Below are 23691 nucleotides of genomic sequence, written 5' to 3'. Positions count from 1 at the left end.
AGGATCACTTGAGCCCAGAAATTTGAGTCCAGCCTGGGCAAGATAGTCAAACCCCATCTCTACAAATTAGCCAGTCACGATGGTGCATGCCTGTTGCCCTAGTAGCTTGGGAGGCTGAGATGGGAGGATCATTTGAGCCTGGAAGCTCAAGGCTGCAGTGAGCCATAATCATACACTGCACTCCAGCCTGGATGACAGTGAGACCCTGTCTCGAAAAAAAAAAAAAAAAATTGTAGGACAGATACTCTGCGACATTGGTCTGGGAAAAAATTTTATGGCTAAGACCTCAAAAGCACAGGCAATCAAAGCAAATAGACAAAAGGGACTGTGTAAACTAAAAAGCTTCTGCACAGCAAAGGAAACAATCAACAGAGTAAAGAGACAGCCTACAGAATGAGAGAAAATATTTGCACACTATTCATGAAATGAGACTAGTATCCAGAATATGTAAGGAACTCAACAGGAAAAAAAATAGTTTCGTACCTGAATAGACACTTCTCAAAAGAAGACATACAAATGGCCGGCAGGTATATTTTTTAAATGCTCAACATCGCTAATCATCAGGGAGATGCAAGTCAAAACCACAATAAGCAATCATCTTACCCCAGTTAGAATGGCTGTTACGGAAAAGACACCAACAAATGCTGGTGAGGATGCAAGGAAGAGGAAACTCTTACACATTGTTGGTGGGAATGTAAATTAGTACAGCCATTATGCAAAACAGTATGGAGGTTTCTCAGAAACCAAAAACTAGAACTACCATATGATACAGCAATCCCACTGCTGGGTATTTATCCAAAGGAAAGGAAATCAATATATCAAAGATAGATACCTACACCCCCATGTTTATTGCAGCACTATTTATAATAGCCAAGATACAGAATCAACCTTAAGTGTACATCAGTGGATGAATGGATAAAGAAAATGTGGTATATATACACAATGGAATTATATTCTGCCATATTTTTTATGAAAATGAAATTCTGTCATTTGCAGCCACCTGGATAGAATTGAGATCATTATGTTAAATGAAATAAGCCAGGCCCAGAAAGACAAATATCACATGTTCTTACTGATGTGGGAACTAAAAAAAGTTCATCTTTAGCCAGGAGTCGTGATGCACCCCTGTAGTCTCAGCTACATGGGAGGCTGAGGCAGGAGGATTGCTTGAGTCCAGGAGATTGATTCCAGTCTGGGCAACATAGCAAGATGTCAAAAAAATAAATAAAAAGTAGAAAGGTAGTTACTAGAGGCTGGGAAGGGTGTATGGGAAGGGTTCCAGGAAGATACGAAGACAGTTTGGTTAATGGATATAGACATACAATTAGACGAAATAAGTTCTAGTGTTTGATAGCATACAGGAGTGACTGTAGTTAACAACAATACATTATATATTTCAAAATAACTAGAAGAGAAGATTTGAAATGTTCTCGACACAAATGGTGAATAATGTTCGGGCTGATGGACATCCTAAGTACCTTGATTTTGTCATTACAGATTGTATGCATGTATGAAAATACCACATGTGCTCCCATGAGTATGTACAAATATTATATATCAATAAAAAGGGATCTGTAATTTATGAGTAATAAAATTTTTTGAAGAACATTTACCAGCTGGGCATTGGTGGCTCACGCCTGTAATCCCAGCACTTTGGGAGGCTGAGGCGGGCGGATCACGAGGTCAGGAGATCGAGACCATCCTGGCTAACACTGTGAAACCCCGTCTCTACTAAAAATACAAAAAAAATTTGCCGGGCTTGGAGGCTACTCGGGAGACTGTGGCAGGAGAATGGCGTGAACCTGGGAGGTGGAGCTTGCAGTGAGCCGAGATTGCACCGCTGTACTCCAGCCTGGGCAACAAAGCGAGACTCCATCTCAAAAAAAAAAATTACCTTCTGGAAAGTAATTATATGAAAATTAAAAGTAGAATTTATTCCTTTTACCTTTCTATTCCTAGGTAATACATTGCATGCAACTGGATCCTGCAAGAATCATTTATCAGGAAATTCTCTTGCTGATACTTTATTTCGGTGGGAACAAGATGAAATACCAAGGTTAGTTAATGTTGTAAAGGAAATGAAAATTTTACATATATCTTAGTTGTGATCAGAAATCAGTGGTTACCATAATTAAATTTTAACCTTTTATTGAATTGGATCTTTTTAATCTATACACTTATCAAAAAAAAGCAAACCTTGACATTAGTGTGTTACAAGGAATAAACGATTTTAAAAACAAACCATGAAAATGTACTAGTTATTACCTAATTAACAAAAGGAATACGAGGTAGATATTATACTTTTCTGCAGCATTCATCTTCATCATCTGTTCTAATTTGATATCCTATAACTTGTCAAGTAAAAAAATTACATTTATGATAAAATAGTAATTTAAAAAAAATCTAAATATTTTTAATAAAAATCCCTAAAATTTATAAATATTAAATATGTAATAAAGTATTTTGACATGCTCTGGTTTTGAATAATATAATTTGTAATTTATTTGTTTCATTATTGATTAGATTTTTTTTGGAGGCAGTATATTCCAAATGCTTGGATTTTTCTATTTCAAAGCAGCTATGTATTTGCATATGCAAATTTTTTACTCATACATTTTCTGTCTACTGGTGCTAATTTTTAGTTCTGAAAACTACTTCCCCTCCATAGGAACACCTCCTGTTCTGAATGTCTGAAGTAGTTTTGTATAAGGGCAAGTTGTAAATTTCTACTGTGAGATTATATTTTTTGAGGTTATTGTTTCCCTCCTTTCTCTCAAATGTGCTACTTCTGGAATATTCATCCTTGACATTTACTACATAATTATTTCAAATTACAAAACTTTTTTATATAAGAAAACTGTTGATCATAAACATTTTTAAATCTGATACTTCAATGTGTGTTAAATTGTATGAATGAAGAGGACAATTCACATTTTGTTGTTGTCGAGACAAGGTCTCGTGCTGTTGCCCAGACCGGAGTTCAGTGGCACAATGTCAGCTTACTACAACCGCCACCTTCTGGGCTCAAGTGATCCTCCCACCTTAGCCTCCCAAGAATCTAGGACTACAGGTCTGCAACACCATGCCTGGCTAGTTCTTAAAAATTTTTGTAGAGATGAGGTCTTACTATAATGCTCAGCCTCCCAAGTATCTGGGACTACAGGTGTGCAGCACCATGCCTGGCTAATTTAAAAAAGTTTTTTGTAGAGATGAGGTCTCACTATGTTGCTCAGGCTGGCCTCCCAAGCCGAAGCTGGGATCACATTCATGAGCCACCAAGCCCAGCTGACAATCTACATTGAGAAATATTTTTTCTGAAAGAGAAAGGGATATATTATGATAGGTTGGCTAAAATTATATTCCTTCTCTATCAATGGTGAAAAGATATGTGTGTTTGAACATCTAAATATATACTTGTGAGTACATATATACGTATATTATTTGAGTTGTAAGAATTCTGTGGTTTAACATGTAATATTCCATCAAAATTTCATTTAAAATAGACAATGGAAAATAAGGTTTTGCTAACATGTTTTTCTTAAAACATTAAAAAGTGTTTCAAGGCCAGGGCGCAATGGCTCACACCTGTACTTCCAGCACTTTGGGAGGCTGAGGTGGGCAGATCACTTGAGGTCAGGAGTTCAAGACCAGCCTGTCCAACATGGTGAAACCCCTTCTGTACTAAAAATACAAAAATTAACTCTGCATGATGTCACATGCTTGTAATCCCAGTTACTTGGGAGGCTGAGGCAGGAGAATCGCTTGAACCCAGGAGGTGGAGGTTGAGGTGAGCTGAGATCGCACCAGTGCACTGCAGCCTGGGCAATGGAGCGAGACTCCATCTCAAAAAAAAAAAAAACCCAAAGTGTTAAAGTGTTTCAAATCAAAAGTTGATGAAATATGTCATCACCCACTTTGTAGTAAAATTAAGGATCTCCCCTTTTCCACTTGGTGTCCATTTTTGTACAAGGCATAAATTTTGGAATGAGTAAACTAGGATCCACACTAGATGTTGTCTCTTCATTCTGTTAAGTAGGGTCAATTATGTGGTGTCTTCTTTATCTTCTCTTTTGGGGCACTGATGAAAAGCAAATGCTTTTGAGTCAAAGATCCTGACTGGGAAACAATCCTTTGTAGTTCTCGTAAAAATTAATGACCTGGTGGTATCATTACTTTTCCTAGCTATGATCCCACTGTTGATCATTCATATAGTTTATCAGTTCTGTAGTTATGAAGAATTTTAAAGTATTCCTCATCTCAGCAGTAGTTGAGGGCAGGAAGAATGGTGAATATCGTTTGCCCATTTCTCAGTGTGCTTACCTTCCCTTATCTCTTATTGCATGTTCTCCCTTGTTTTTTGAATACTGAAAAAGATGTCTCTAGGCAACTGATTTCAATGTGTATGGTTTTTTATGCATTCCTCTAAGGTTTTTATATTATCCTATCTCATTCTTCACCGGATATAACCATATGCTAAAACGTTTTATATTCCTTTTATATAAAATATAATGAACCAAAATATGTAGAATATACTTCAAAAGGATCTAATAGGGTTGTCAGTATAATATGTTTTGTATTTTTCTCATCCTATTTTTCATTATATATGCATATAAAGTATCAATTTTGTCATGAATAATTGTGAATTAATGTATCAGGTTTTCTGGGTACCAGCTAAACGTAAGATAATTGTATAAGTAAGAAAAATCTTAGAGAGTTTGCTCTCACGTAATTATTATGTTTTTTATATCCTTTAATTGCAGCTCTTTAATATTGGAAGGTGTTGAACCACAGAGTACATGTGAATTAGAAGTGGATGCTGTAGCTGCTGATATCTTAAATCGTCTGGACATTGAAGGTTCATACACAATTATTCTTAATATATGTTTTTATTTTTTTAAATTAATGACCGGCCGGGTGTGGTGGCTCACGCCTGTAATCCCAGCACTTTGGGAGGCCAAGGTGGGTGGATCATGAGGTCAGATCAAGACCATCCTGGCCAACATGGTGAAACCCCGTCTCTACTAAAATACAAAATAAATTAGCTGAGCGTGGTGGCACACGTCTGTAGTCCCAGCTACTCAGGAGGCTGAGGCAGGGGAATCACTTGAGCCCGGGTGGTGGAGGTTGCAGTGGGCAAAGATCGCACCACTGCACTCTAGCCTGGTGATAGAGCAAGACTCTATCTCAAAAAAAAAAAAAAAATTAATGACCAAAGTAGAATAGAAAAAGTAGGAAAGAAAACTTTATGAGGAAACTAAGATATTATAGAAGGAGGATACAAAATGTTATGAAGATTGCTTCTATACTTCTGATGAGGTATTAATTAATTTTTTGTTCATATTTTTGTCCAAATGAGTATATTTGAATAGATTATACTAAAATAAGTGTGACACTAAATAAAATTAGCTAATATAAAGCAATTTAATGTACTGTGCCTTTTAATTTCTTAGTTTTCATATTATATACCAGCAAAGGGACTCTTAGGTCTATTGACTATATCATCAGATGTTTGAATTGTATTCACTTGCTGGATTTTGGGGAACCACTAGGAAGAAAACTAAAAAAGGAGTAACATAGTAAGTGTAGGTTGGGATAATTTGTCCACTTTATTACACAAAATATGTGATTGGTTTTTTTAAAGGCAGTATTTATTAAAGAAAAGTTCAGATTTTTTAGGCATTTCTTACTTTGACCCTGTAGTATTGAAGTATTATTGTGATTACAGCTCAAATTGGTGGAAACCCTGGTCTACAGGCCATATGGGAAGATGAAAAGCAACGGCGAAGAAACAGAAATGAAACTTCTCAAATGAGCCAACCTGAGTCACAAGGTATAAACCTAATAGTGCTCTGATTATTCTTTTAAACCAAGTATTTTAATGGAAAAGTTTGTCATTGAGTTGTTCCTTTGACATTAGATTTTACTTTCAAATGACCTTTATATTTTGTATGTATTTTTCTTGTTGTCATTGCTGTACAGCCACTATTTATCTTTACAGCCGTCTCCAATTGTCGCTTATTATCTCTCTCTTTGTAAGAAGTTGATGTTTTTACTGTTCTTTGTTTTTAGTGTACCTTGTCCTCTTGCCTCACTTTTTTGTTTTCATTCTCTAGTATGTTCTAGCCGTCTGTATTTCCAAATGAGCTATAGAAAACTCACAGAAGATCATGAATCTCAACTTAGAAACACTGTTTAATACATTAAGCTTTGAAAATGTAGCCATTGAAATGCTGCCCACGGTTTATTTTCTGAGTGTGTCATATAAGCTCTCACTTTGTTCAATATGTACAGCTCTAAAGAAATACTCATATTTATTGCTAAATGGTGCCACATTCAAAAAGAATTTGAGGGGGTTCGGATAATACCATGGATACAACAGAATTTTAAAAATAAAGGTAAAAGAATGAAAGACATTATTCAAAAGGCAGATATATTATTTCAAAATACAGCAGTAAGCCTATATTGAAGTTCAATTAAAATTGTTATATCTTAGGCACTAAAAATGTTTTGATAAACTTTGAGTACCTTTTATACTTTTAAAAATAGAAATATATTTTATAAGGGGAAAATTTTTAGCTTTAGGATACAATATATTTATAGGTAGAGAACAATTTTTCTGTTTTAGATTTAGATTATAATTATAGAACTTAATCTTGAACTGACTTAAGTGCCTAATTTTATAACTTTAGTTAACAACCGTTTCTCTTTTGTGTGATTCTATGGTAAAACTACAGTTAGGTTGTATTATATATATCTAGAGAAAGATAGGAAATTGCCACCATTTTTAAAGCTACTTTAGGAGAAGGGAAAATATTTCATTCATTTGCTATTTACATTTTTTAATGCACTTTTAAAATTCAAAGATCACAGGTTTGTGCCAGCAACAGAAAGTGAAAAAAAATTTCAGAAGAGACTTCAGGAAATTCTCAAACAGAATGATTTCTCTGTGTAAGTGGTTATTTATTATAGATCTCAGAACTAATTTTATTCCTTTGTTATCTAGTCTGTTATAAAGGATATGTTTTAATTAAGCAGAACGTTATCAGGATCTGTGGACTACAGCGATGGATCCCAGGAGTTCTCTGCTGAGTTAACATTGCACTCTGAGGTTCTGTCTCCTGAAATGCTTCAGTGTACACCAGCCAATATGGTAGAAGTTCACAAAGACGAAGAGTCAAGCAAAGGTAAGATTTTCTTTTCATGTATACAGAAACTACTAGAACAGATATCTAGCACTGAGATGTTAATATTTGATTGAGTTTGCTAGGGATTTTTTTCCCCATGAAATAAATATTGTGGATATAGCAAAAATTTCTCCCATTCTGTCACCCTTTCTGCATCTCTAAAGGTAAGCAGTATCCTGAAGTTAGTGCAAACTGTTACCATATATAATTTTATATTTTCTTATAATGTTTGCCCACCATATATACCGTTGTTTTAAGTTTTAAATTTTACGTAAATGATGTTCTGCTTGGCATAGATGAAGCAACTTGCTTTTTTCACTCAGCATTATATTTTTAAGCAGCTTGAAGTTTAATTTACATAACATAAAATTCAGTCATTTTAAGTGTATAATTCAGTGATTTACAGTAAATTTACAAAGTTGTGCAAACATCTCCACAATCCAGTTTTAGAATGTTTCCATCAGTCCACAGGATCCGTTGTGTCCATTTGCAGTTATGCCTATTTCCACCTCAAACCCCAAGTAACCACTAATAATACATGGGCCTTGTCTAGATACTGTATATTATGTAAGTGAAACCATACAATATATAGTCTTTTGTGTCTGGCTTCTTTTACTTAGCATAATACTTTCAAGGTTTATACATGTTGTAGTATCTATCAGTATGTATGGAGATACCACATTTTGTTAATCCATTTATCAGTTGATCAACATTTGAGTTGTTTTCACTTTTGCCTGGTAAGAATAGTGCTGCTGGCCAGGTGCAGTGGCTCATGCCTATAATCTCAGCAATCTGAGAGGCTGAAGCAGGTGGATCACCTGAGGTCAGGAGTTGGCAACCAGCCTGGCCAACATGGTGAAACTCTGTCTCTACTAAAAATACAAAAATTAGCCGGGCGTGGTGGCACACACCTGTAATCCCGGCTACTCAGGAGGCTGAGGCAGGAGATGGCTTGAACCCGGGAGGCGGAGGTTGCAGTAAGCCAAGATTGCGCCACTGCACTCCAGCCTGGGCGACAGAGCAAAACTCCATCTCAAAAAAAAAAAAAAAAAAAATAGTGCTGCTATAAGCAGTAAAGCATAAATTTTAGGATAAATATCATAAAAAGAGTTGTAAAATGATATAAATAGTAACAAACGAAACAGTTTAAGAATAAACTTCACTAAAAAGATTACCTCTGCCAAGCAAAAGAATTGCTAGGGCATGTGGTATATTTGTGTTTAATTTTTAAATAAACTCCCAAGCTGTTTTTAAAGTGACAGCAATGTTTTACTTTCCTACCAGCAATATATGAGAGTTTCTCTGGCTCTGCATCCTCACTAACACTTGTTATTATCTGTCTTTTTTTAATGTAGCCATCCTAGTGTGTGAAATAGAATCCTACTGTGGTTTTAATTTTCATTACCTTCATTACTACTGATGTTGAGCATCTTTTATGTCAACATTATAACTTTGAAATTTATCCTTGTTCATTCATTTTAGCTGCTGATGACTGTTCCATTTTAAGACTAAACAACGTTAGCTATTTCTCTACAAGTATTAGATGGTCTTTACTATTGCACTTAGTGCTATATCTGTCTCCTTATGGCTATGTTCAGGAGCTTCTGTACTGAACACACGTAGAAGAGTGAGTTGCTGAATGTTAGGTTGTATGCATTGTGCTCTACCTAGATAGCATCTGTTCTAACAGTTTTTCTATAATGCAGTTAGCTTATACATGGTTAGTAAACCAGACAATAATAAAAGTTTTACTCAGAAGTCACATTGTATCATATGCAATTTTACTAGGCAAGCGATGCCTCAACATTTGATAGCATCAAATAATAAGGATAAAATAATAGATGTAAAAAATTTGCTGCTCTGATTCTTTGAAATAGTCTCTCTGCATTTTAATCTGCATTTCCTAATTACTAACGAATTTGAGCATCTTTAAAGGCCATTTGGGTTTCTCTGTGAATTACGTTTTTTTGCTTATTTTCTATTGAGTCATTTGTCTTTTTCTTATTTGTAGGAGTTCTTCATATTTTCTAGATATTAAGTCTTTATCAGTTATACTTATTGTAGAGATGTTTTCTCTTCATCTAGGCTTGTCTTGTAAAAATCTTCAAAGAAAAAAATGTTAACTTCTTTTCCCCCCATTTAAAAAAAAAAAAAGTTATCCTTGGAGTTTTACATGTCTTCAGTTTTAATGTCAAGTTTACCAATATTCCTTTATGGTTTAGTTTTGGTATGTGATTTATGAGACTTTCCCTACCCTGATGTAATGAAAATTTTCTCTTAAGTATTCATTTTAAGGCTTATGTGTGCTTACAATTTGGTTTTTCACATTTAGGTCTTTAATGCATTTGAAGTTTTACATTTTACTTTTAAATTTTTTAAAATTTTTGTGGGTACATAGTACACATATATATTTATGGGGTACATGAGAGATTTTTATACAGGCATACAATGTAATAATCACATCAGGATAAATGGGGTATCCATGACCTCAAGCATTTATTTATTTGTGTTACAAACATTCCAATTATAATTTTAGTTATTTTTTAATGTACAATAGATTATTGTTGACTGTAGTCACCCTGTTGTGCTATCAAATACTAGATCTTATTCCTTCTATTTTTTTGTACTCATTAACCATCCCCACTTCCCCACCCCACCCTACTACCTTTCTTAGCTTCTGGCAACCATCATTCTACTCTCTTATCTCCATGAGTTCCATTGTTTTAATTATTAATTAGCCCCCACAAGTGAGTGAGAACATGCAAAGTTTGTCTTTCTGTGCCTGGCATATTTCACATAACATGATGTCCTCCACTTCCATCCATGTTGTTGCAAATGGCATGATCTCATTCTTTTTATGGCTGAGTAGTACTCCATTGTGTAAATGTACGACATTTTCTCTATCCATTCATCTGTTGATGGACACTTAGATTGCTTCCAAATCTTGGCTGTTGTGAATAGGACTGTGATAAACATGGGAGTGCAGATATCTCTTCAACTCGACATACCAATTTCATTTCCTTTGGATAAATACCGAGTAGAGAGATTGCTGGATTATATGGTAGTTCTATCTTTAGTTTATTAAGGAAACTTCATACTGTTCTCCATAGTGGCTGTACTAATTTACGTTTCTACCAACAGTGTACGAGAGTTCCCTTTCCTCCACATCATTGCCAGCATTCATTATTTCCTGTCTTTTGGATAAAAGCCATTTTTACTAGGGTGAAATGATTTCTCATTGTAATTTCGATTTGCATTTATCTGATGATCAGTGATGTTGAGCATCTTTTCACCTGTCTGCCATTTGTATATCTTCTTTTGAGAAATGTCTGCTCAGATCTTTTGCCCATTTTTTAATTGGATTATTAGATTTTTTACTATTGAGTTATATATATTTTGGTTATTAATCCCTTGTCAGATGGATAGTTTGCAGATATTTCCTCCCATTCTGTGGGTTGTCTCTTCACTTTGTTGATTGTTTCCTTTGCTGTGCAGAAGGTTTGTATAATAACTTGATATGATCCCATTTGTCTACTTTTGCTTTGATTGCCTGTGCTTTGGGGATATTTCCCAAAAAATCTTTGCTCAGACCAATATTCTAGAGAGTTTCCCCAATGTTTTCTTTTAGTATTTTCATAGTTTGAGTCTTAGATTTAAGTATTTAATTCATTTTGATTTAATTTCTGAATATGGTGAGAGATCAGGGTCTAGTTTCATTCTTCTGCATGTAGATATCCAACGTTTTCTCAGCACCATTTATTGAAGAAATTGTTCTTTCCCTCAAGGTATGTTCTTGGCACCTTCATCAAAAACGAGTTCACTGTAGTTATGGATTTATTTCAGGGCTCTCTATTCCATTGGTCTGTGTGCCTGTTTTTATGCCAGTATCATGCCGTTTTGATTACTATAGCTCTGTAGTATAATTTGAAGTCAGGTAATGTGACCTCCAGTTTTGTTCTTTTTGCTCAGAGTAGCTTTGGTTATTTGGGATCTTTTGTGGTTCCATATAAATTTTAGGATTATTTTTTTCTGTTTCTGTGAAGAATATCATTGCTATTTTAATAGGGATTGCATTGAATCTGTAGATTGCTCTGGGTAGGCATGGACATTTTATCAGTATTGATTCTTCTAATCCATGAACGTGGAATATCTTTTCCATTTTTTGGTGTTCTCTTCAATTTCTTGCATCAATGTTTTATAGTTTTCATTGTAGGGATGTTTCACTTACTTGGTTAAGTTTATTCCTAGGTATCTTATTTGTAGCTATTGTAAATGGGATTACTTTCTTGGTTTCTTATTCAGATTGTTCACTGTTGGCATATAGAAATGCTACTGATTTTCATATGTTGATTTTGTATCCTGCAACTTTGCTGAATTTGTTTTTTGGTGGAGTCTGTAGGTTTTTCCTAATATAAGATCATACCATCGGCAGATAAGGATAATTCGACTTCTTCCTTTCCAATTTGGATGCACTTTATTCCTTTCTTTTGTCTGATTACTCTAACTAGGACTTCTAGTACTGTGTTGAATAACAGTGGTGAAACTAGGCATCCTTGTCTTGTTCCAGATCTTACAGAACGGGCTTTCAATTTTTCCCAGTGCTGTGAATGCACTGGGTCACACCTGAAGTCAGCGTGTCCCTGGGTCTCACCCGAGGCCTGCAGCAAGTACTGCCTGAGTGTCACTTGTGTTTACTCAAGGCCAAAGGGCTCTTTAGTGAGCAAGTGATGAACCCTGCCAGGTCTGAGTCCTTCTCTTCAAGGCAGCAGGTTCCCTTCTGGCCCAGGGTGTGTTTAGAGATGTCATCCAGGAGTTAAGGCCTGGAATATGTGTGTCACGACTCTACCCTTCTCTACTGTGGCTGAGCTGGTATCCAAGTTGCAAGATAAAGTTCTCTTCACTCTTCCCTCTCTTGTCCTCTTGTGGAATGAATCTTCTGGAGTTGGCGAGTTGTGCTGCCTGGGACTGTGCAGGGTGGGGGAGGGGGGTGACACAAGTAATTTTTTGGCTGCCCCAGCTACTCTCTCACCAGGTGTGTGTACCCCAAGTCTACTGGCTCTGAGCCCAGCACAGCACTGGGACTTGCCCAAGAATTGCAGTCCTTGTGGATAAGACTGCCTTTCAAGTTTATTTAGGATCCCAAAGCACTTTAGCCCATAGTAGTAAGGTTGGCTGCAACTCAGGTTCTGGACTGCTGGGATGGGCAGTTTCCCTCTGGCTGGGGCTGGTCAAATCCTCTCCTCATGGGTGCTGGCTAAATTCTATTCCATGTCGCTTTCCACTGTGACAGGGTAGCACTGAGTTCCAATGCAAAGCAAAGTCCCATATTCATTCTGTTCTGTCTCTCCTAAGCACAGATTTCTCTCTCCGTGCCTCAAGACCACTGCCTGAGGGGTGGGAGGTGCTATCAGCAATTCACGACTGTCTTTTCTACCCTCTTCGCTGCCTCTTTCCTTGATATGTTGTTAAAACCAAGTACTGTGATTGCTCTCCTGATTTTTTATTCTAATGAAGGTGCTTTCTTGTGTGGGTAGTTCAGTTTGGTGTTCCTGCAGGGGACGGCAATTGCTGGAGGGTTCTATATGGCCACATGGACTAATATTTTTTGATACCATGAAAATGTAATGAATGTGATATATAATGAAAGCTTTCTGAAAAATATTAATGTAAAATGAATTTTTTAATTGCTTAACCATTTCTTTGTATTTTTATAGCACTTAAAAACTATTTCTGCCCAGTTATGACAATGAAATGGGAAACCACAACTACAGTTCACAAACAGGCATGAAAAACCAACACACGCCCCATTAGGAATTACACTAAGCTCTTTATTTTTTATGCATTCAAAAGAGAGTCCAATACACATGTGTCAAGTAATGAGCACTGTCAATTTTTTTTTCTTAGAAGAGTTCAAAAACATTTATTCCAAATTTGTTGTTTTTGAACCATAGAGAATAAAGAATTTTAGTATTCAAATAAGATAGTTTATCTTTCCTTTTCACTTTATATATTTGAATATGCAGTGATTTTTATCAGAGTAATATAACTACACACATTAAGTAGGATTAAAGAGGTTATAAATATTTGGTGATTTATAGATTCAGTGTTTGTTTTGATAAATCCATGTGACTGGTTAAATATTTCTGTGGCTTTTTATTATGTTTTTATTTGGCATGCATCATTAACATTTTGAAATTTAAAATAGGTTTATATGGTAATGCTTCCAAATTTACACAAATTCTAAATGATAAATTTTGGATTTAGGCCATTGCTTTAATTTTTTTTATTCTTTGTCAAATTAAGGTCACACTAGACACAAAGTGGAAGAAGCTCTTATTAATGAAGAAGCAATTTTGAACCTCATGGAAAATAGTCAGACTTTTCAGCCTTTGACCCAAAGACTGAGTGAGTCACCTGTTTTCAGTAAGTAACAGTGCTACCATAAATATTCAGTATTGTAATTCAGAGAAAATGTGTGTTGTGAAGAGGTATTTTTTTTTTACTTGAAGAGGTAAATGTTGCATGTTCAGTAAACACTCTACTGAATATGAAAATGAAACCTTGCATTAAATCAAGTAGCTTTGCCTTTTTTCTATACAGCTTTAAAAAATTTGTGAAAGAAAATAGTTTTTTTTAACTGTACTTTGATTCACGGAAAACCGTATTACTTAAGAAGGAAAATACATTTATTTTGAATTAATATTTTCCAAAGTTCAGTACATTACTAAAACACCATAAGTGGTTCTTTCTTGGTGAGTATCACAAATTTAGCCACCTGGAGGAAACACGGGTAGCTAGGGCCGTGGTCCCAGCCTCCTCATCTCACTGGCCAGGGCTGCGCTCAACCAGTCCTTCAGTGGCCTCCTCTTGAGTGGCATCTCAGGCTTCCTGCAGCCACTGCCAGCCTTCCCTGGCAAGGCCTCCCAACTAGGGGCTGACAGTGCTGAGCTGTACCCACGGCCAAGACCCTGTGCAGTCCCAGGCAGCCCTGGCTGGAGCACACAACAATGTTATTTTAATAATGTCCCTAAATTACTCTAATGCAAGTGGTCCAAGGATCAACTTTGATAGGAGAGCTACCTCAACACCTGAGCCTTTGTACCAACTGTATTCTTTCAGCCTGTGCCAGTATCTATGATGTTGTTATTTTATTCTAAGTGATCTGAATTGTTGGATTACTAAGAAAACAGGCCGGGCGCGGTGGCTCACGCCTGTAATCCCAGCACTTTGGGAGGCCGAGGCAGGCAGATCACGAGGTCAGGAGATCAAGACCATCCTGGCTAACATGGTGAAACCCCATCTCTTCTAAAAATACAAAAAATTAGCCAGGCGTGGTGGTGGGCACCTGTAGTCCCAGCTACTCGGGAGGCTGAAGCAGGAGAATGGCATGAACCCAGGAGGCAGAGCTTGCAGTGAGCCTAGATCACGCCACTGCACTCCAACTCCAGCCTGGGTGAGAGAGCAAGACTCCATGTCAAAAAAAAAAGAAAACTTAAGTTATTTGTTGGTGATTTTTGTACTTGTTTTATAGTGGACAGTAGTCCTGATGAGGCTCTGGTACATCTTCTTGCTGGTTTGGAAAGTGATGGATATCGGGGGGAAAGAAATAGGATGCCATCACCGTGTCGCTCCTTTGGAAATAATAAATATCCCCAAAATAGTGATGATGAAGAAAATGAACCACAGATTGAAAAAGAGGAAATGGAGCTTAGTTTGGTGATGTCCCAGAGATGGGACAGCAATATTGAAGAACATTGTGCCAAAAAGAGGTAATTTTTTAGTTATTTCAGTTGTTTTATTAACTTTTATCATTATTGTCCTTCAATCAGAAATTATTTATTACTATTGTTCATGATATAAAATACCTTATGAACTAAATTGATGTTTTAAAATTCCCTTTTAGTGATCTGTTTTTCATATGGCATATACTCCATATTCCAAGCGAAATAAAAGTTTTGCTGCATTTTAAAAGATTAACCTAACTTTTAGAGGTTATCCATTTATATACACAGTATTAACATATGTGAGTGATAAATGGAGCAAAATTGAAGTGTCTTCTTATCTTAGAACTTAAGAAAAAGAATGCTCTGTGATAGTTGAACTGTTGAGTATCAGAACAACAATGTATAGAGTCAGCCTGAAGACAGGGTATGGCTTTGGGCTCTGATTAGACTAAGGGAACTAAGGTTAAAAACAAATAAATAAAAGACTAAGAAGCAAAAACTGGTGTTGTGGTTTGTTTCTCAAAATAAATGAATAAGTTGGTGTTGTGGTTTTCTAAATCGGTCTCTGTGAACTTGATTGGTTTGAGTCTGCCCTTTAGTTATATGCTCTGTGTATAGAAAAATCTAGGCCTATGAGCCTGAAAGACTGAGTATGCCTCTCCTTTAAACTTCTTCTATAGGCTAGATTAGAACTTTTTTAGTCTGTATTTGAAATTTTCAACCCAAAGCCATCACTGAGAGGTGAAACAGGTTAATCCATAAATTCAGTGTTTACATGTATATGATGAAAGTTTTTTTCTACTTAATAAATCAGATATAGAAATCTCCAGATGTGATGTTAAATTCTTTCCTCTAACATTGTCACTGCTGTAATAATAGGCATAGTCAATCCTATGATTAAATTTATGCTTGTATGTTCAGTGGCTGAACCAATTTGGTGAAAACCATGCCCAGTTTAACCTTGGGAAAACAAACCTAAACATTTTGTACACATACATTAGAGAGAGATTGAATAGTAGAAGCATGGTGTCTAGAAAAGGGTTTAGTTAATTCTACTCTTTATATTGGATATTATATTCTGTGCTGAGTACCATATTTTAAGAATACTGAAAAAGGAAAGGGAAAGAAGAGGAAGAAAACTAGAAGGATCTGTGAGCATTGTCACTTTTGAAGAACTTTTGAATGGAGAATGTTTGATCTAATTAGAATTACAAGATGAATGAGAAATGCCTTTATGTATTTTAAAGATTATCGTGTGGAAAATGACATCAGCCTGCTCTGTATAGCTACAGAGAACAAAATAGGAATCATGTATGGAAGTTGAAAGAGTTTGTGTATTACAAGAAGACAACTATTAATAATTAGAGCCATTAACAATGGAAAGATTGCCCTGTGAGACAGCAAGCACCTTATACAGATTATGTAAAAACAGAGATTGTGTCAGGTTCGTTAAAAATCGGGTTTTTGCATTGGGTAGAAAGTTGAACTAGACCTCTGATACCTCTTTCAGCTCTTAAGGGAGTGATTTTTATGATAAATTGTGATTTGGAAAGGCTTAATGGAAAAACAGTTCCAGTATAATAAGTATAATAAAATAATAATAATTTCAACTTGTTGAGATTAGTGAAATAAAAAATTGGGTATGGATAGGAAAAAAGTTTGCCCATTCAATTAAAAGGGAAAGCATCAAGTTAATATCAATATGAGATGAAACTTAGAGACTGGACTTCACTGTCCATCTGAATTTCTCAGTAACCCTTTGTAGTTACTGCCAGACTGACTGAACACCTTTACTACTTCCTATTACCCTCTCTCTTCTTCAGTATTTTCTCTTCAGCCCTGACCTCAGTGCCCCTTCACTCATCTTTTTATTCTTGTTTCTTCCCATTCAGAATGCAGGAATTGTGGTGTATTTTAGCTCACATGAAAGGGATTATAAAGTCTAATTATAATAACTCTTTGTAAGTTGCTATAGTAAGACATGTTAATAAAGCAAAGTAAATATGCTTTTCTAGAAGTTACAATTTTCAGATTTTTTGTACTGTTTTACTCTAGAGTAACTTAGATACATTAGTATAGTTAACTTAGATACATTATTATAGAGTTAACTTAGATGCATTATTTGCATCTGAGATGGTCTTTTCTAATGATCATGCTCACCAGTGAATTTTAATGTTCTCCAGATCACTGTGCAGAAATACCCACAGAAGTTCAACTGAAGATGATGACTCATCTTCAGAAGAAGAAATGGAATGGAGTGATAACAGTTTGCTTCTAGCCAATCTTTCTATACCTCAGTTAGATGGAACTGCAGATGAAAATAGTGGTAAGTAAACAAGTCTACTGTGAGAAATTGGTTATTTAGGATCTAAAAATATATTTGATTTTGAGGCTAGGCGCTCTGGCTCACACCTGTAATCCCAGCATTCTGGGATTCCAAGGTGAGAGGATCACTTGAATTCAGGAGTTCGAGACCAGCCTAGGCAACATAGTGGGACCCTGTCTCTAAAAAAACCAAAAAAATTAGCCCAGCATAGTGATGCATGCCTGTAGTCCCAGCTACTCAGGAGGCTGAGAGGTAGGAGGCTTACTTGAGCCCAAGGGTTTGAGGCTGCAGTGAGCTGTGATTGCTCCATGGCATTCCAGCCTAGGCAACAGAGCAAGACTCTGCCTCCAAAAATAAATAATAAATAAATAAATATGATTTTGAAACTTTAATCATACTTTCTATTGATTTTGAAACTGTAATCATACTTTCTATATAATTGGCTAAGGGAGGCTATAGTGATGTTTTGTCCTTCAGGATTTTTTTTCTTTTAAAAGAATTAGATACATGATTTGTGTCTTATTTCTAAAAGGATATAACATTTGTTGATCACTGATTTCAGGCTTTGAAAACTTTAATGTTTGTTGTGCAAGTAGAATAATAAACTAAAAAATATACTCAGTTGATTTGAAGTGATAATGTAAAGCATATTATTTTATGAACATTTTTAAAGTGACAGTATTTTTCCCTTATGCCCCAAAGGAACTAAATAGTAATATAATCTATTTCTGATCAATGGAATATGTGTTTAAAATGATGACTAATAATTGTAACTAACTATATTTAGATTGAGTCATTAATGATAAGCATTACCTTTTTGTTAAGATAACCAAACTTAATTTGATGTAATTTTTTCATAGTGATAGCATTAATATCTTGGTGTGGGAAAATGTCTTAAAAATTAAAAGAGTAAAATGAAATAAACTGTTTTTCCCTCCTCATTTCAGACAATCCATTGAACAACGAAAATTCTAGAACCCACTCTTCTGTAATTGCAACAAGCAAGCTATCAGTTAAACCCTCCATCTTTCACAAAGATGCTGCTACATTAGAACCCTCATCTTCTGCTAAGATTACCTTTCAGTGTAAACACACAAGTGCCCTTTCTTCCCATGTTTTGAACAAGGAAGATTTAATTGAAGACCTTTCACAGACAAACAAAAATATAGAAAAAGGTCTAGATAATTCAGTCACTTCTTTTACAAACGAAAGCACTTACTCTGTGAAATACCCTGGATCTTTAAGCAGTACTGTTCATTCAGAAAATTCTCATAAAGAGAATAGTAAGAAAGAGATCCTCCCAGTATCCTCCTGTGAAAGTAGTATTTTTGATTATGAAGAGGATATTCCATCTGTTACAAGACAAGTACCAAGTAGAAAATATACAAACATTAGAAAAATCGAAAAGGATTCCCCTTTTATACATATGCACCGTCATCCTAACGAGAATACATTGGGCAAAAATTCTTTCAACTTTTCTGACTTAAATCATTCAAAAAATAAAGTATCCTCTGAAGGAAATGAAAAAGGAAACAGCACAGCTCTGAGTAGTTTATTCCCTTCATCATTTACTGAAAATTGTGAATTGCTGTCATGCTCAGGGGAGAATAGAACTATGGTGCATTCTCTTAATAGCACTGCTGATGAAAGTGGACTAAATAAACTTAAAATTAGGTATGAAGAATTTCAAGAACGTAAAACAGAAAAGCCAAGCCTCAGCCAGCAAGCAGCACACTATATGTTTTTTCCCAGTGTTGTTCTTTCTAACTGTCTTACTAGACCGCAGAAACTATCTCCTGTCACATATAAATTACAACCTGGCAATAAACCATCCCGGTTAAAATTGAATAAAAGGAAACTTGCAGGTCATCAGGAGACTTCTACCAAAAGTAGTGAGACTGGATCCACAAAAGATAATTTTATACAAAATAATCCTTGTAATAGTAATCCTGAGAAGGATAATGCATTGGCTAGTGATTTAACTAAAACCACTCGTGGAGCTTTTGAAAATAAAACACCCACAGATGGTTTTATAGACTGTCACTTTGGAGATGGAACGTTAGAAACTGAGCAGTCCTTTGGACTATATGGAAATAAATACACGCTTAGAGCCAAACGCAAGGTAAATTATGAGACTGAAGATAGTGAGTCAAGTTTTGTAACTCACAACTCAAAAATTAGTCTACCTCATCCCATGGAAATTGGTGAAAGTTTAGATGGAACTCTCAAATCCCGAAAACGAAGAAAAATGTCTAAAAAGCTGCCCCCTGTCATCATAAAGTATATTATTATTAATAGATTTAGAGGGAGAAAAAATATGCTTGTGAAGCTAGGCAAAATAGACTCTAAAGAAAAACAAGTAATATTAACAGAAGAAAAAATGGAACTATATAAAAAGCTTGCACCTTTGAAGGACTTTTGGCCGAAAGTTCCCGACTCCCCTGCAACCAAATATCCCATTTATCCACTAACACCAAAGAAAAGTCACAGAAGAAAGTCAAAACATAAATCTGCTAAGAAAAAAACTGGTAAACAACAAAGGACAAATAATGAAAATATTAAAAGAACTTTGTCTTTCAGGAAAAAACGGTCACATGCTATTCTTTCTCCTCCCTCACCATCTTACAATGCTGAAACCGAAGACTGTGACTTGAATTATAGTGATGTTATGTCTAAACTAGGTTTTCTTTCTGAGAGAAGCACAAGTCCCATAAATTCTTCTCCACCTCGCTGCTGGTCTCCCACAGATCCAAGAGCTGAAGAAATCATGGCTGCTGCAGAAAAAGAGGCAATGCTTTTTAAGGGTCCTAATGTATGTAAGAAGACTGTTAATTCTCATATAGGAAAAACTAGTCGCGCAAGAGCACAGGTTAAGAAATCAAAAGCAAAGCTTGCTAATCCCTCTGTAGTTACTAAGAAAAGGAACAAACGAAATCAGACAAATAAACTAGTAGATGATGGAAAAAAGAAACCAAGAGCAAAACAAAAAACAAATGAGAAAGGTACATCGAGAAAGCATATAACACTTAAGGATGAAAAAATAAAATCTCAGTCTGGTGCTGAAGTTAAGTTTGTACTGAAACACCAGAATGTGTCTGAATTTGCAAGTAGTTCTGGAGGCTCTCAACTACTTTTTAAACAGAAAGATATGCCACTAATGGGCTCTGCTGTAGATCATGCCCTTTCTGCTCCCCTACCCACTGGAATTAATGCACAACAGAAGTTATCTGGCTGCTTTTCTTCTTTCTTAGAAAGCAAGAAGTCTGTAGATTTGCAGACATTCCCCAGTTCACGAGATGATTTGCATCCATCAGTTGTTTGTAATTCTGTAGGACCTGGAATCTCAAAAATTAATGTTCAAAGGCCTCATAATCAAAGTGCTATGTTTACTCTAAAGGAATCAACGTTAATTCAAAAAAATATATTTGATCTTTCCAACCATTTATCTCAGGTAGCACAGAATACACACATATCTTCGGGTATGTCCTCAAAAATAGAAGATAATGCAAATAATATACAAAGAAACTATTTGTCATCAATCGGAAAGTTAAGTGAATATCGCAATTCCCTGGAATCAAAGCTGGACCAAGCATATACCCCTAATTTTTTGCATTGCAAAGACATCCAGCAGCAGATTGTGTGCATAGCGGAACAGTCAAAGCACAGTGAAACTTGTTCTCCGGGAAATACAGCTTCAGAGGAAAGCCAAATGCCTAATAATTGCTTTGTAACTTCCTTAAGAAGTCCAATCAAACAAATAGCATGGGAGCAAAAGCAAAGGGGCTTTATTTTAGATATGTCAAATTTTAAACCTGAAAGAGTAAAACAGAGGTCATTATCAGAAGCAATTTCACAAACCAAAGCACTTTCTCAGTGTAAAAATCGAAATGTGTCAACACCTTCAGCATTTGGTGAAGGACAGTCTGGACTGGCAGTTCTAAAAGAATTGTTACAAAAAAGACAGCAGAAAGCACAAAATGCAAATATTACACAGGACCCATTATCTAATAAACATCAACCAAATACAAATATTTCTGGTTCCCTTGAACATAACAAAGCAAATAAACGGACACGATCGGTAACATCCCCAAGAAAACCTCGAACTCCCAGAAGTACAAAACAAAAAGAAAAAATCCCCAGACTTCTCAAAGTAGACTCTTTAAATTTACAAAACCCTAGCCAGTTGGATAACTCTGTATCAGATGATAGTCCCATCTTTTTTTCAGATCCAGGCTTTGAAAGTTGTTACTCACTTGAAGATAGTTTATCTCCTGAACATAATTATAATTTTGATATTAACACAATAGATCAGACTGGATTTTGTAGCTTTTATTCTGGAAGTCAGTTTGTCCCAGCTGATCAGAATTTGCCTCAGAAGTTCCTAAGTGATGCTGTTCAGGATCTTTTTCCAGGACAAGCTATAGAAAAAAATGAGTTTTTAAGTCATGACAACCAGAAATGTGATGAAGACACGCATCATACCGCAGACTCAGCCTCATGGATTAGATCTGGTACTTTAAGTCCTGAAATTTTTGAGAAATCATCCATAGATAGCAATGAGAATCATCGCCACAACCAGTGGAAAAATAGCTTTCATCCTCTAACAACTCGGTCTAACTCAATAATGGATTCTTTCTGTGTTCAGCAGGCAGAAGACTGTCTAAATGAAAAATCTAGATTGAATAGGAGTTCAGTAAGCAAAGAAGTGTTTCTTAGCCTCCCACAGCCAAACAATTCAGACTGGATTCAAGGTCACACCAGAAAAGAAATGGGACAGTCTCTTGACTCAGCCAATACCTCTTTTACTACAATACTCTCCTCCCCTGATGGTGAACTTGTGGACATGGCTTGTGAAGATTTAGAACTGTATGTTTCAAGAAACAATGATATGTTGACACCAACTCCTGATAGTTCACCAAGATCTGCTAGCTCTCCTTCACAATCTAAAAATGGCAGCTTCACCCCTCGAACTGCTAACATTCTGAAACCACTTATGTCCCCCCCAAGTAGGGAAGAAATTATGGCAACTTTGTTGGATCATGACCTTTCTGAGACTATTTACCAGGAACCATTTTGCAGTAATCCTTCTGATGTACCAGAAAAGCCCAGGTAATCAGTTATTTTTTCCCTTGGGTCACTCTGAATTATTATGATATATAAAATTATGCTATGGGGATTGAAAAAAAAGAATATAATGTATGCAACATTTGATTACCTGACTACTAGTTTTCTGTGATACCATATTTGTAAGTATATCATTGTGGAAAGTATTTCTAATTACAGACTTAGTAAGAAAATTCAAAAACTAACTGGATGGTTACACCTAGAGAAATTTATTTAAGTTGACTTGGATCTACCATTATTTAACACTGTGTCTTCATTAAAGATTAGAGGTGCCCACTGTAAAGATGTCACAATACTTTAAAAGTATTACAATGATCATTGTTTAAATGGTATTTAATTTTTAAATGTTAAACTTTTATACCATTTTAAAAGAACTTCATTTTCAAGCGTTTTGAAAATGAGCATATATGTTTTAAGTATTCCTCTGATATATCTCTAAGTGAAGATTATTGTAAGTTGTTTCTATTATAAACCACTTTTCATGTGGTTTCAATATCTTGTATTATATTGTTACTGTTATTATAGTTTATGCAGTTATTAGCAAATGGACTATGGTTTCCATTCTCCTTTCTTTTAAGAATTTTTTCAGGTGGCTGGGTATGGTGGTGTGCACCTGTAATCCCAGCACTTTGGGAGGCCAAGGTGGGAGAATTGCTTGAGCCCAGGAGTTTGCGACCAGCCCAGGCAAAATAGTGACACTCTGTCTCTACAAAAAATTAGGCTGGGCACAGTGGCTCACGCCTGTAACCCCAGCACTTTGGGAGGCCGAGGGGGGCGGATCACCTGAGGTCAGGAGTTCAAGACCAGCCTGGCCAACATGGTGAAACCCTGTCTCTACTAAAACCCTGTCTCTATAAAAATACAAAAATTAGCTGGACATGGTGGCAGGTGCCTGTAATCCCAGCTACCCAGGAGGCTGAGACAGGAGAATCACTTGAACCCAGGAGGTGGAGGTTGTAGTGAGCCGAGATCACGCCACTGCACTTTGTTGCCTGGGCAACAAAGAGTGAAACTCCATCTCAGAAAAAAAAAAAAATAGCTGGGCATGGTGGCGTGCACCTGTGGTCCCAGCTACTCAGGAGGCTAAGGAAGGAGAATCACTTGAGCCCAGGATGTCAAGGCTGCAGTGAGCTGTGTTCACGCCGCTGCATTCCATCTTGGGCAATAGAATGAGACTTTATCTCAAAAAAAAATCTCTTCAGGGAATTGATAGACAAACATGTGAGCGCACACACACACGCAGCAAACAGCAGAACAGAAATCACAGTACTGGTTTATTTATCAGTAGTTAAGTAGTTATGGTGTATACCACTTTCATCACCAAGTTAGGACA

At 36.1% G+C, this 23691-nt stretch overlaps 1 protein-coding gene across 6 annotated transcripts in view; it reads left to right on the top strand.

The window, feature by feature from the left end:
- Window positions 1-23691, top strand: part of REV3L (REV3 like, DNA directed polymerase zeta catalytic subunit) — a 186962-nt gene that overhangs the window by 91114 nt on the left and 72157 nt on the right. For 3 of the 6 annotated variants that reach the window (XR_010126842.1, XM_063667082.1, XM_063667084.1), the window contains 9 exons: window positions 1960-2056; window positions 4761-4855; window positions 5726-5830; window positions 6864-6948; window positions 7033-7184; window positions 13488-13607; window positions 14716-14953; window positions 17092-17234; window positions 18182-22343. Coding sequence is in view for 5 of the 6 variants with exons in the window: in XM_063667082.1 (XP_063523152.1) it covers window positions 1960-2056; window positions 4761-4855; window positions 5726-5830; window positions 6864-6948; window positions 7033-7184; window positions 13488-13607; window positions 14716-14953; window positions 17092-17234; window positions 18182-22343 (5197 nt within the window). In the remaining variant the exon portion in view is untranslated. Of the gene's footprint in view, window positions 1-1959; window positions 2057-4760; window positions 4856-5725; window positions 5831-6863; window positions 6949-7032; window positions 7185-13487; window positions 13608-14715; window positions 14954-16160; window positions 16353-17091; window positions 17235-18181; window positions 22344-23691 lie in introns of those variants that run through there. The other 3 variants (XM_054492231.2, XM_063667083.1, XM_054492234.2) reach the window with 2 other exon arrangements.

Source organism: Pongo pygmaeus, chromosome 5 (assembly GCF_028885625.2).
Source record: "Pongo pygmaeus isolate AG05252 chromosome 5, NHGRI_mPonPyg2-v2.0_pri, whole genome shotgun sequence".
NCBI classification, from domain to species: Eukaryota; Metazoa; Chordata; class Mammalia; order Primates; family Hominidae; genus Pongo; species Pongo pygmaeus.
This window is presented reverse-complemented; position numbering and strand designations above follow the sequence as displayed.